At 43.1% G+C, this 11758-nt stretch overlaps 1 protein-coding gene across 20 annotated transcripts; it reads right to left on the minus strand.

Annotated features, from left to right (window-relative positions):
• Window positions 1-1510: 1510 nt before the first annotated feature.
• HNRNPH1 (heterogeneous nuclear ribonucleoprotein H1) lies at window positions 1511-9324 on the minus strand (the record flags this gene model as incomplete). Of its 20 annotated transcripts, none has more annotated exons than XM_084242795.1 (12): window positions 1511-1629; window positions 2711-2803; window positions 3432-3521; window positions 3615-3674; window positions 4022-4157; window positions 4293-4405; window positions 4483-4554; window positions 4637-4815; window positions 5755-5893; window positions 7399-7542; window positions 7751-7906; window positions 9228-9324. In XM_084242795.1, the coding sequence occupies 12 exons, from the start codon at window positions 9322-9324 to the stop codon at window positions 1511-1513; spliced, it is 1398 nt and encodes a 465-aa protein (XP_084098921.1). The 20 variants fall into 20 exon arrangements, with proteins under 20 accessions (XP_084098921.1, XP_084098920.1, XP_084098922.1 ...); XM_084242794.1 differs by having other exon boundaries at window positions 3624-3674; window positions 4293-4426; XM_084242796.1 differs by having other exon boundaries at window positions 3462-3521; window positions 4293-4426.
• Window positions 9325-11758: the final 2434 nt, after the last annotated feature.

Below are 11758 nucleotides of genomic sequence, written 5' to 3' on the forward strand. Positions count from 1 at the left end.
CAAGAAATCGTACTGTCCAAGTAGTAAACACCTACACACACCTGGTTTCAAACAGCACACAAACCATCCACTCCGCGGGCTTCTAATCTCAAGCTAACTTGAGACCAGACAGATAAAGTGGCAATTCCCAAACCGAAGTACCTACAGAAAGGGTTTCTGGAATTACATCTTTTAAAAACTGTTCAAAGATTAACTCAGCACATACATACTAAAATTGGAACGATACAAAGATTAGCATGGCCCCTGCATGATGACACAAATCCGTGGTGTTCCATATTGACAGATTTCATGACATGTCACTTCAGTTCCAGTCTACCAATCATCTTTGCTCTCAGGAACTATATAGGGAATTTCTTCAAAAGTAGGACTTGGTCTTCCAGCAGGGAGGCAGGAAAAAGAAAAAAAAAAAAAAAAAAAACACCCAAAAACCTCCAAGTCCTCTAAGCAAGCTCCCAAAAGACACATTAAGCACAATTCAAAAGATGCCCCGCATACTAGGAAGGGCAGCTCCTAAGCAGTTCTGACCGCCCTCTGGGACTCGTAGCCATGCCCAAGGGACATGCAGACATGCATTTAGGGCACGTGCACCTCTCCCTCTGGTGCAAGTTTAACAAGTCAAAGGCCGGTCACATAGGTCCTCTGCAGCCAGGCCCAGCATTAACAGGCCTTCCACAAGGGCCCCACAACGGTTTACCTTCTGTTGCACTGTAGGGAAGAGAAGTCTGAAGACATCTACACAAGAGCCTCAACTGCCGAGCCTCTCTGCCACAGCCAGAGACGTGGGCCATGGGCCAACTGTCACCTACGCCCCAGGCAGGAACAGAGCACCAAGAAACAGTCCACATGACACTGAAGCACAGACAAGACAAAGTGCAGTTTTTAAAAGGAAGATTTATTTGACAAGTTTCACTTAGCGCAATACACCTAAAAATGAAATCACGATACAAGATTTAAATCAAGGCCTCAGAATTTCATACAAACACCAAGACCAAAATCCTAAAGTATTGGTATTGCGTCTCAAAATTTCCCCCATTAACTTAAAAAAAAAAAAAGCTTAAACTTACGTGCCTTAAGAGGTTATTAAATGAAACTAGAATTAACAAACATGCCAAATGTTTCACTTTTAATTGTAGACACAGCTCCTATAGTGAGTTTTACCAAAAAAAAGCATGTCTTTCAACATGCATCCAAACAGTGTTCAATATAATATTGTATAAGAGCAACATTTAACATAATTCAACTGTTTTAACCTAAATACACTTACTGCTTAAGTACATCCTACAATATAACTAACTTGAGAAAAGCTGAAAATTGTTTAACAGTTATCTTTCATTCAACTTTGCTGTTACATCCTAGGTGACCGCTGTGTTCAAAAATACTGAACCTTAAGTCTTTAAAACAATCCTGATTTCCACTTAGAGTAAGCATAAATCACAAGTTTGTACTGCAAAACTGTTAAACTTTTTTTTTCTTTAAAAAATGTTGACCAAGAGTCAGTGATCAGGATCAATTACATTCCCCATCCACCACTCATACTGGACATGCTAGACATCCCTCCCATTCCGTTCACTCCCATAGACGCTCGGCTTCCACTACTGTAGTAGCTGCTGTTCACTGCTCCTTGGCTGCCTGCAAAGACACCAATGTGCAAAGTTAGGAGAAGTTAGCAGCTTTATCAGGCAAATAAAATATTCCGCATTCCAAGAAAAGTTTAAAAAAGTATACGAGTACAAATGGCTGCTGTCCAAATGACGAGAAGCATGTTTGGGAAAGGGGCATCCCGACTCCAAACAAGTCTCAATTAACCCCCCTTTTCTCTGCAGTACCAACTTGCCAGACTCTTGTGCTACCATTTAAGTGGATGCTTCAGGATCAACATGGAAAATTAAGTTTAAAGGAAAACTAGTGTTTTTCAAAAATTGCAAAATTACTTCATGTTTTTAAGCTAAACAAGGCATTTTAAAAAAATTTACCATAAAACATTCACAATGTGTCCATTGAATGGCATGATGAATAGGGAGCATGGGGGCAGTTCTCGTGCTTTTCCTATTCATGGTGGGCAGTGAGACCAAAGTTGGACTAAAGGAAACTCACTGTGCCCAAAATGGCAGCTTTCATGGAGTTAAGTGAGAGCCACTGCTATAAAAATATTGTTATTACAACATATCAGTATGTGCTATTGGGAATTTAAATTATATTTTTTGAGAAAATATTTACCTATGCAATGTTTGATTGAAAATCACTGGAGTTTTCCTGTAAAACTTGGTCTGCAAAAGGATTTTGTAGGGTAAGACTATAATACCAAAATCACCATTCTTTAGACCAATTGAAAAAAAAAAAAAAAAACACCAATCCTACGATAACTGACTTAATAAATACGGTCTGAACCCAACCACCATTCTATCTGAAACTACCTCCATCTAAAATTGATTTAATGCTAACTCAAAGACAAAAAAAGGTAACTATTATTTTAATAAATGGAGGCAGATATTTTCTGGCTCTACATTATTCCAAGTTGTAAGATTGACTATTATTTATAAACCACTCCTCCCCCCCAAGATTGCTTCTGAAAATTATGCTGAGAGCAATTAACATTAGGCTCAAAAGCATGTATTTAATGACCCAATTTCATCAAAAAGGAGCCTGCATATTCCCAACTAATGAAATCTGCCTAACTCATTCTAAGAATAATAATAAAAAAAAAACTTACCATATCCACTCATGCTGCTCTGGCCACCATAGCCGCCTCCATAACCTCCACTCAGCTGCTGGCTGGCTGGGCCACCGTAACTGGACTGGTTTGCTGTTAAGTTAAGACAACATTAGACCCTTACTCCATAAGTAATGTGGTACCTGGTGGTACCGGGCTTGTACTTCTAAGCCTATTAATTTCCAATCTTTATCTTATATACACTTACTATCTATAACCCTCTGCCTCCCCCACTTCTGCCTTCTACGACCAGACTATTCTCTCCACCATCTCAGCTAGTCCAACATAATCCAAATAGTCAACAGCATACACATCAGCAGACTAAGTCCACATATTTCCATAAAGTACAGGTTTTTCTGACAACTTTATGAAACCACTTAACTGGAATTAGTGAGGTTCCCCCCCCCATAATTTTATATATTAAGTTATGGCAATATACACAGGTTATCAATTATTACCCTAATTATCCCCTCTTTACTTGATCCTGTGATTTTTCACTAAATATTAACTTTAAGATTCATACATGAGACAATTCAACTAGTTTTTATACTCCCCCCCAAATTCTTAAAGCTATGTAGAATTCTATTTAAGCAGTTAAGATTTAAACAAGATACAAACTCAAAACTTCTGTACCTAATTTATACTAAACACCTTAAATAAAAGTAACTTATTTGACTTATATACATATGTTTTGGTTTTTAAAAAAACTAACGATATTTACACAAGCCCATGCCTCCCATCATTTGGCTACCATAAGCACCACCGCTTGCTCCTGCTGTAGAATTCAAGAAGAGTTCTACATATCTGTGTTCTGAAATGAGAGAAAAGGCATACAAGGTTAGCTTAAAAAAAAAGACACTAAAGTGATATTTACACAAACCCATGCCTCCTAGCATTTGGCTACCGTAAGCACCACCGCTTGCTCCTGCTGTAGAATTCAAGAAGAGTTCTACATATCTGTGTTCTGAAATGAGAAAAAAAAGGTTGGGAAATGTTTGTTGGTGAAAGGAAACAAAGTTCTTAAACAAGTAGATCTGTGAATTTCAAATACTCTTGGGTAAAAAATAAAATTCTACTTCTAATGATTTACTTGTTTTCCAAACATTCATTTAGACTGCATTCCTTTCATCAGCTGATTTAAGATATACCTCTAGTCTAAGTGTCACAAAAACCCCTTTCAAACTTACACCCCAAACTTAACACATGCCAAAATAACCTCTCAGAGAACAAATTTCTACCATCATCCCCCCCCCCATTAAACTTCTAATCACTCAACCACCTGGGAAGAGTCTCAAGAGAGCAATCACTTACGCATATTTGCTTTGTCTTTTGACATAGCTGCCACAGCATCTTCATGAGTTGCAAACTCGACATCTGCTTCACCAGTTACTCTGCCATCAGGACCAATTTCAATATGTACTCTCACAGGATTGAGCGGTGAAAAAAACTAAAATACAAGGCATTTCATAGAATGTCAATCAACTTTCTAGTGTTACCAAAATAAAAATTCCAAACATTGTTTTTACTTAGTTTTGACTGCTACAGTAAAGCAGTCAACTTGTGAACTTCATGTTGCACTTACATTATAAATGTCATTCTCAGTGGCTCTGTAAGGTAATCCTCGCATGTGTACACAGTGTCCTGTTGTGCTCTGGAAAGTAGAGCCACCATCTCCGTATCTATGGTCAGACATTCCTGAAAAACAGTAATTGAGGTCTAGATGGACAAGAGTGTAAGTATTCTTCATCTGAGAAATTATATTCTTACCTTACCTCTTCCAAATCTATCTGACCCAAATCCATAGCCATCGTTATAGCCATTATAATCATCATAGCCTCCATAACCTGAAAGACAGACAGTACAGTCAATCAAATGAAAACACAAAGAACAGGTTTTTTTCTGTGATCCCTGAAAATCTTCACATACCTCCACCATAAGCACCACGTCTCATCCTTTCAAAGCCAGCTCCTCTGCCAATGCTGTTATATCCTCTGCCAGCCCCAGGTCTGTCATAGGGACCTGGCCGCTGCATGGCCATAAGCTTTCGTGGTGGATCATAGTGAGTTCTAACTTCAGCTCGACTGCTCTTAAAGATTTCAATATACCTAAAGCATTGTTCAGGAGGAAAGGGAGTAGGGAGGGGAGAAAAAACATTAGTTCATTTCATACAGGTATTTAGATACACAAGAAAACAAAATGGTCATAGCCATGAAACTGACATATTTAAAAGCCAGATTTCTTATATTTGCATAGGCAATGACCAGAAATTCACTCAATTTTTAAGATTCAAAACTTTATAGGAAAAAAACTCACTCCTCTGAGGCAGAGTGCCCAACCTTAGGGGTAGAGGAGTACTGTTGTAAATACATGTTTTAGGAGGGAAAAGAATTCCACTCAACTTTCAACATTTCGTCTTAAAATCCACTGGCAGCATGTATAGCAAGTGAGCTAAAAAGCCAGCCTCCACCAACAGTCTAGCCCACACTACACATTTCCTTTCGCCAATACCCCAGCCTATGCTTTTAGTAGAAATCAGCATAGGTAAGCGCATGCTTCAATGAAAAATAGTCACAAGCAAAGAGAATAAAACCTTTTGTGACAATTTCTTGAAAGCTATGCTTATTAATACATATGCAGAATATTTATACAGCAAGAAAAGTTTGTTGCATTTCAACTTTAAAAACAAGATCAGAAAGTATCACATTTTCTTATGGTAATATTAATTTACTAGATGGGTGTTATGACAGCTAAAGCCAGGTTTGCATTAACTTTCTTTTAAAGCCATAGTCTCTCAACTCCATTGATTGAGGTTAATTTGAAGTTTACAGAATTGTAGGAGACCAAATTAACTGGGGACAATTTCGAGATCTAAAATATATTTTGAATGTAATATGGGACTGAGAAGGAAAAAAAGCTTTAAAACTGGCAAAGCAACAATTAGTTGGGACTGGAAAATAAGACAAATTCCCTTTAAGCAGAGAGAATATGGATTTAATTTTTTACCATAAGAAAAGTGACAAATCCAACCAACCATCCATCCCCACCTGTGCCCTATTCTTTCCTTGTGTTTCTTTAGAGCCTTTTCAGCTATTTCCTGTGAAGCAAACTGCACGAAGGCCTCCCCCGTACTCCTCCCCTGGAAGTCCACCGGCAATGTTATCCCATTTGGCACGATTTCCAACCCTTCAACCCAAGGACAAATAACCCCAGTAGGGGGGCAATATTAACATCACAAGCCCAGAAATGATTCTTCTTAAAGCTTTAAATAAACCAGAACTTTAACTTTAGGTGAATGGTATGCTTTCAACAAGTACTCTTTAAATATGCATTGCAGAAATATGAAGTTCCATTATTACAAAATATAACTCAATTCTTAACACACCCAATGGCACAGTATATAAGGAAAAACCGGAACACAGGATGCATTAAGAATTTAACAATTATTAACACTTATTTATGCAAATTAATGTTGAGAATTACACAAAAATACTTAAAAAAGTTTCAAGCATTAAACACAACAGTTTTACTAAAATCAAAACACCTTTTACCTCATATTTCAAAGTTTTAAGTTAGTGGAACTTCAAGTTAAAATTAAATTTACACATTTAAACATTTTATAAACAAATTGAAACATAGCTTAAGTGATATAATTGACAAACATACAATCTAAACTTTCAACAAACTGTTCTACACAGCACAAAAATCATGCACTCTTATGCTCTAACAGTGGTTTGATTCACTTCTGGAAATTCCGTCTATGAAAAATCCTTTCCGTGGATACATTCCCAAGCTTACAAAAAGGGCTTAAAGCACTTTCCTAGAAGATATGAAATTATGTTCATATTTAACGTTGACAGATAGCATTCAATTCTCACCAATTTAGATAAAAACAATCAAAACAAGACTTGATTTCAATAATTCTGACAAAATATTAGGACTTGATACATATCTTACTAGTTAAGATTTTAATACATACTACACTAAACCATGAAAGGATTTCTTGTTTGTTCTTAATTCCAGGTTATCACATCACAAAATATTAATAGTATATAAAATACATTATCTAACATTATGCTAAAAACATGCAACTTTACCAATCAGCTCTTCAGCATAAAAACATTCAAATACTTTAGGCCCAAAACAATTTCAAAACACTTTCTGTATTTCAGATACTGAGACTATAAGCTATTCTAGCTGTATTAATACTGTCTTTAAGTATAGAATTCCCTCACTAAACCATTTTCTTGCATAGTTTTATGCATAGTAATAAAATAAGATCATTAGACATTTCTGATTCCATGACCTAATGTGTCTTACAACACAAGACACTTGCCATAAATTACAACCTAACTCATACTAATCTAAAGGGATCTTACCTTTAACTTGAAGTACTTTTCTGACAGCACTGTGAGGCAAGTAAGTAGTTAAACTGTGAGGACAATCCTCAAAGATCTAACTCTGAACTATAATACTAAATATAGGCAAAGTTAGCATTTTGGAAGTACTTAATTTCCACCTTTAAGATGGGCTTAAATTATTTGAAGGTCTCCAGGAAGAAGATAACGATTCATCTGTAAATACTCACAAAACTGTTTAAATATCTAAGCTACTCAAATTTTATGTCTATTAAATCATGTTGCCATAAGCTAACCAGAACTCACTGCTCACCAACAAACACGACTACATACCTGAAAAGAACTGAACAATCTCTTCCTTGCTACATCCAAAGGGGAGTCCTCTAAGCCGTACAAAGCCATCATTGGCCGTGTCAGGACTATTTGGACCAGTATGCTTCAACACCCAATCCATTTCAACGTTGTTTGACTTGAATACTGAAAGAGGTGCTTAGAATTAGTCAATTTTGGAAAATGAGAGACTCAAGTTCAGACATCCTGGGTCTTTAGATAATCTAGGAAGAGCTGCCATAAACGCCCTTTAGATGACCATTTCCATGCGGTCAAATACCTAAAATTCAGAAGGGGTAAGATCTCTATGTGTTTAATGCTTTATTTACTGTTACTAGGGCAACGTAAATCAAACCTTCAACATATCTGTGTCCCATAGTCTCTCTGTCTTTTTTCAGGGCCAATTTGACTTCATCTTCTGATTCAAGTTCAACAAAAGCCTCGCCACTCGGTCTGCCTTCTCTGGTGTAGATGAAACGAATACCTTGAGCCCCATTTTGAATTTTGCAGTCTGGAAAGAAAACAACCGTTTAATACAGAATTTAAAACTTAAAACCACCTCTGGGTGATATAGAAGAAATGTCTATTCCTGCCCCACTACAAAGTGGATCGTTTCCAAAGCCTAGAATTAAAACGACCTAAGTATTACACCAACTCTAGGGTGTCCCTTTCCAGTAACTAAGCAGTTATCCTCAAGAGCAAACACACTTAACTACCTAGAGAATGTATTTCCAATCTATCAAGAAAATCCATTATTCAAAGCAGTGTTAATTATGCCTCAGTCCATTCTACCCAAATGCCTCGTAAATTTCCTAACTTCGCAGCAAACTGCTTAATCTGGAACCTGTGATTTTACAGTTTTTGAACATACTTAATTTCAAAGTTATGACCTAGCATCAACATTACAATTTCTCCTTCAAATCTAAATTGCAGGACTATTACTCACCTGAAAGGGGATCAATATTACCAAGCTAAAATGTTCCAAGTTGCACAGCCGAAGCCAAACTCAGTCTTGCCCACTGCAAGGTAGCTGAGTGTATTGGGGTCTTGTTTTACAGGTCGTTTTCTGTTACCAACACTCAATTCAGACAGTATGTCAATACCATATCAGTGTCCTTCCACAACCTGTACATTCCTCCTAAGTGTATCTTCCAGTCTAATCTTACACTAATGAGAACAAGGATATTTTGGAAGAAATTATTCAGGAAACCTACATACTGTACTGAAAAAGCTACATATGCAAAAAAAAAAAAAAACTTCCCTGGGTTTCAGTGTCCTCAACTGTAAAGTGAGCCAGATCAAGAATTAGATGAGCAAGAACTCTTCAATTACCAAATCTTGATTAGGAAAATTGTCTGAAATTAAGAAGTGACATTTTAACTTTCACGAAGTAGAATGTCCCTTTTTCAAGGAAATATCAAAATTGGAAGAGTTGTTACTTTTAAATTTTCAAATATTGCTGTTAATTGCCCAACTACTCAGCAGTTTCTCATGATTGACGGGGAAAGTCCTAAATATCCCCATTTACCGTTTCAAAAAAGAGCCTATAAAAGGGTTAGCGCTAAAAGGTAGTTAAAAACAAAATTTCCGCCAGAGAGGCCGCACTTCCTCCCCAGAGTAGGCCAGGAGGGCGGGCGGAGCTTTAGCAATTTCCATTGCGTAACAGCGGCCAGCCGGCGCGAGCAGCCCTGCAAGAACGGCAGCCGCCCGCGCCCCACCAGGGGGCGCCCCAGCCCCCCCCCGACCCCCCCGCCCCGGCGGCCTCCCGGCCCGCAAGCCCGCACGGCGGCCCCGGCCGCCAACTCCAGCTCCCGCCTCCGCTTGAAACTCACCAGAAAAAAAGCGCTGCACTTCGTCCGCCGAGCAAGACCAGGGCAAGCCCCGGACTTTCACCACGAATCCCTCTCCGCCTTCGGTGCCCAACATCATCGTCACTTAGTGGGTCCGGTCCTGGCGTCGAAAGAAGCTGCAGGGCGGGAATGGGGGCGGACCTGAGAAACGCTCTCGTACACTGAGCGCCAACCGCGAGCCGCCCGCGGACCTGCGGCGTCGCAGTAAGAGCCGAGCCTGGGCGGACGCCCCAACCCCGGTCAACTCTCTAACACCCAACGCCCCATGTCCAGCGAATGAAGCCCCGGAGGCCGCTCAGGGCACTACCGACCGGCAGCCCAAGCCGAGGAGCACAGGGCCTAGCGCCAGCATGGAGGCAAGGAAATGGCGGCGGCGGCTTCCGCTCCGCCTCCTCCAACATCTCACACAATAGAGTCGGCGCGGCCTGCAGGCCTCGCGGCCCCGCCACGGCTCCGCCACCTCTCCTTGGCTCCCAGCGCCTGTCCCCGCCTTGCCAAGACCTCCCGAGACTCTTCGGAGGTTTGGGGCCAAGCAATCCTCGAAAATGTGGCACCCTTGGGAGCCGCTGGGCGGAAAACACGGAACAAACACTCACCTGCACGCAAGATTTCAGCGTAGCTGAGAAGAAATGGCCCGCAGGCGCCTGCGCAACCTAAATAAGGCCCTGCGAACAAGCTCTGCGCACGCGCAGCCCGGCACCCGCACCGCCCTCTTGTGTCACAGAGAGCTGGGACGCATGCGCAATTTCATACACCAGCCTACCCCCAGCCATCAAGTTGTTATACGCATGCGTTTGGGGCTCAGCCACCTCCACCTCCATAAACCCTCTCCCCGGGCTCTTTTGCGCCTGCGCCTGCCCGCGATTATTGAACTTTGAGCCTCAGCGGTTCCTAATTTAGTTTCCTGCGCATGCGTCTTCCTTCAAACCGTTCTCTCGTCTTACCCGCCGAGGTGGGGGAGGGGAATGGCGCTGGGTCGCTTCCTACGCGGACGGTCCGGTAGTCCCGGGCTCCTGGTTGTGGTGAAGTTGCGTATTCCTCTCCCGCTACTGTCTGCTCTCCTGGCCGACCTGGAAGGACAGGCGATGCCCGCCCTCCGCCGCCTGTAACCCCCTTTCTTCCAAGAGCCGGCCTGTGAGCACCGGGCCTCGCCTGGGGGCTGCGGGCTCCCGGCGCCCGAAGCCACCCCTCCGACCCCCCGGCGCCTGGAGCTCGTCCAAGTCTGTGTGCCTCCACTCGCCCTTACCTGCGGCCGTCGGGCTCGGGCCCCGACCCACGCGCGGTCTCGACACCTCAACCCCGTACCCCGCTTTTGCCCTAACGTACTCGCACCCAGCGACCTCCATCCTCTTGCCCTCCCCAGGGTTGGCGGACCCTGAACGCCGCGGGGCGCTCTCACGAGAGGGGGTCGCGGGGTGCGGCTCTGAGCCGCGCCTCGTGGGCGCTCCCAGCTCTGCTCTACCGAGCGTTTCCCACTTAGTTCTCCCTAGAGTAAGTAGGTGCCGTTCCGTGCATTTCCCAGGCGGAGGCTCTGAGTTCGAGGAGACTCCAGGGCCACACACTGTGCATACATATGGCTGAGTGACGTTCGTGATTTCCACCAGCTCCGCTAGAAACTGGGATGATGCCCGTAACCTCCCGGTCCTCCCCTCGCCTGAATCTACCTCGGGCCTGGTGGACACGGACGGTAAATTTACAATAGGGCACTGTTGGACAGCGCCACAGGAGCGCCATCAAGGGCAGCTGAGGGCGAAAGCAAGTTTTGGCCCAGTTTTGACCGGTTTGAAAAAAACTGGAAAAACCCCCAAAGGAAAGATGGGGACGGTGATCAAGATGGGGCCCAGAAGTCGCCAAGGCCTATCCTGAAACGGCCTCTGGATCTGGGTGAGGGTGTTAACTCCAAATGCGCCCAAAGGCTATTAAGGGTTTTCAGCGGAGCCACAGGAGCTGTTTGGAGAGGAAAGCTTTGGCTGTGTGTGAGTGGGACAGAGATTGAAGGGGTGAGTCCTCCACTGCAAGGCACTAGAGGAATGGAAGGCTGAAGTCACCAAGATGTGAGACAGCCGAGTTGCAGACAATGTGCCTGTGGGGTAACTGATGCCCAGGCTTTTCCGCTCTGGCCTCTGAGGCTATCTCCTGCGGCCTGGATTGCGGGAGGCGCTTGGGAGCGCGGCCGGGGGCACGCATGCGTCATGGTGGACACCTGGCGCGTGGCGAGCGCGTGCGATGTGCGCGTGCGTAAGTGGACACACCTGTGCCTAGATAGCGGGCAGGGTCACGGCAGGAGGGCTAGAGAGACCGCCAGAGAAAGCCCAAGGAGTAGACATTTGCTGGGACTGGGAGGCAGGCCAGCTTCCCGGGTCCCCAGCCCTTCCTGCCCCTCTGCGCCGGGTTGCTGCCACTACAGTGCTTAGATGCTCTCCTTCAGGACATCAAGGACAGCATTTGAGAGCTCTGGTCTAAATTACTCAAGAACACTGGTTTCTGATTGGTGTGAAGCCCTGATCCCCTTG

The sequence above is a fragment of the Talpa europaea genome, assembly GCF_964194135.1.
Source record: "Talpa europaea genome assembly, chromosome: 9".
NCBI lineage: Eukaryota > Metazoa > Chordata > Mammalia > Eulipotyphla > Talpidae > Talpa > Talpa europaea.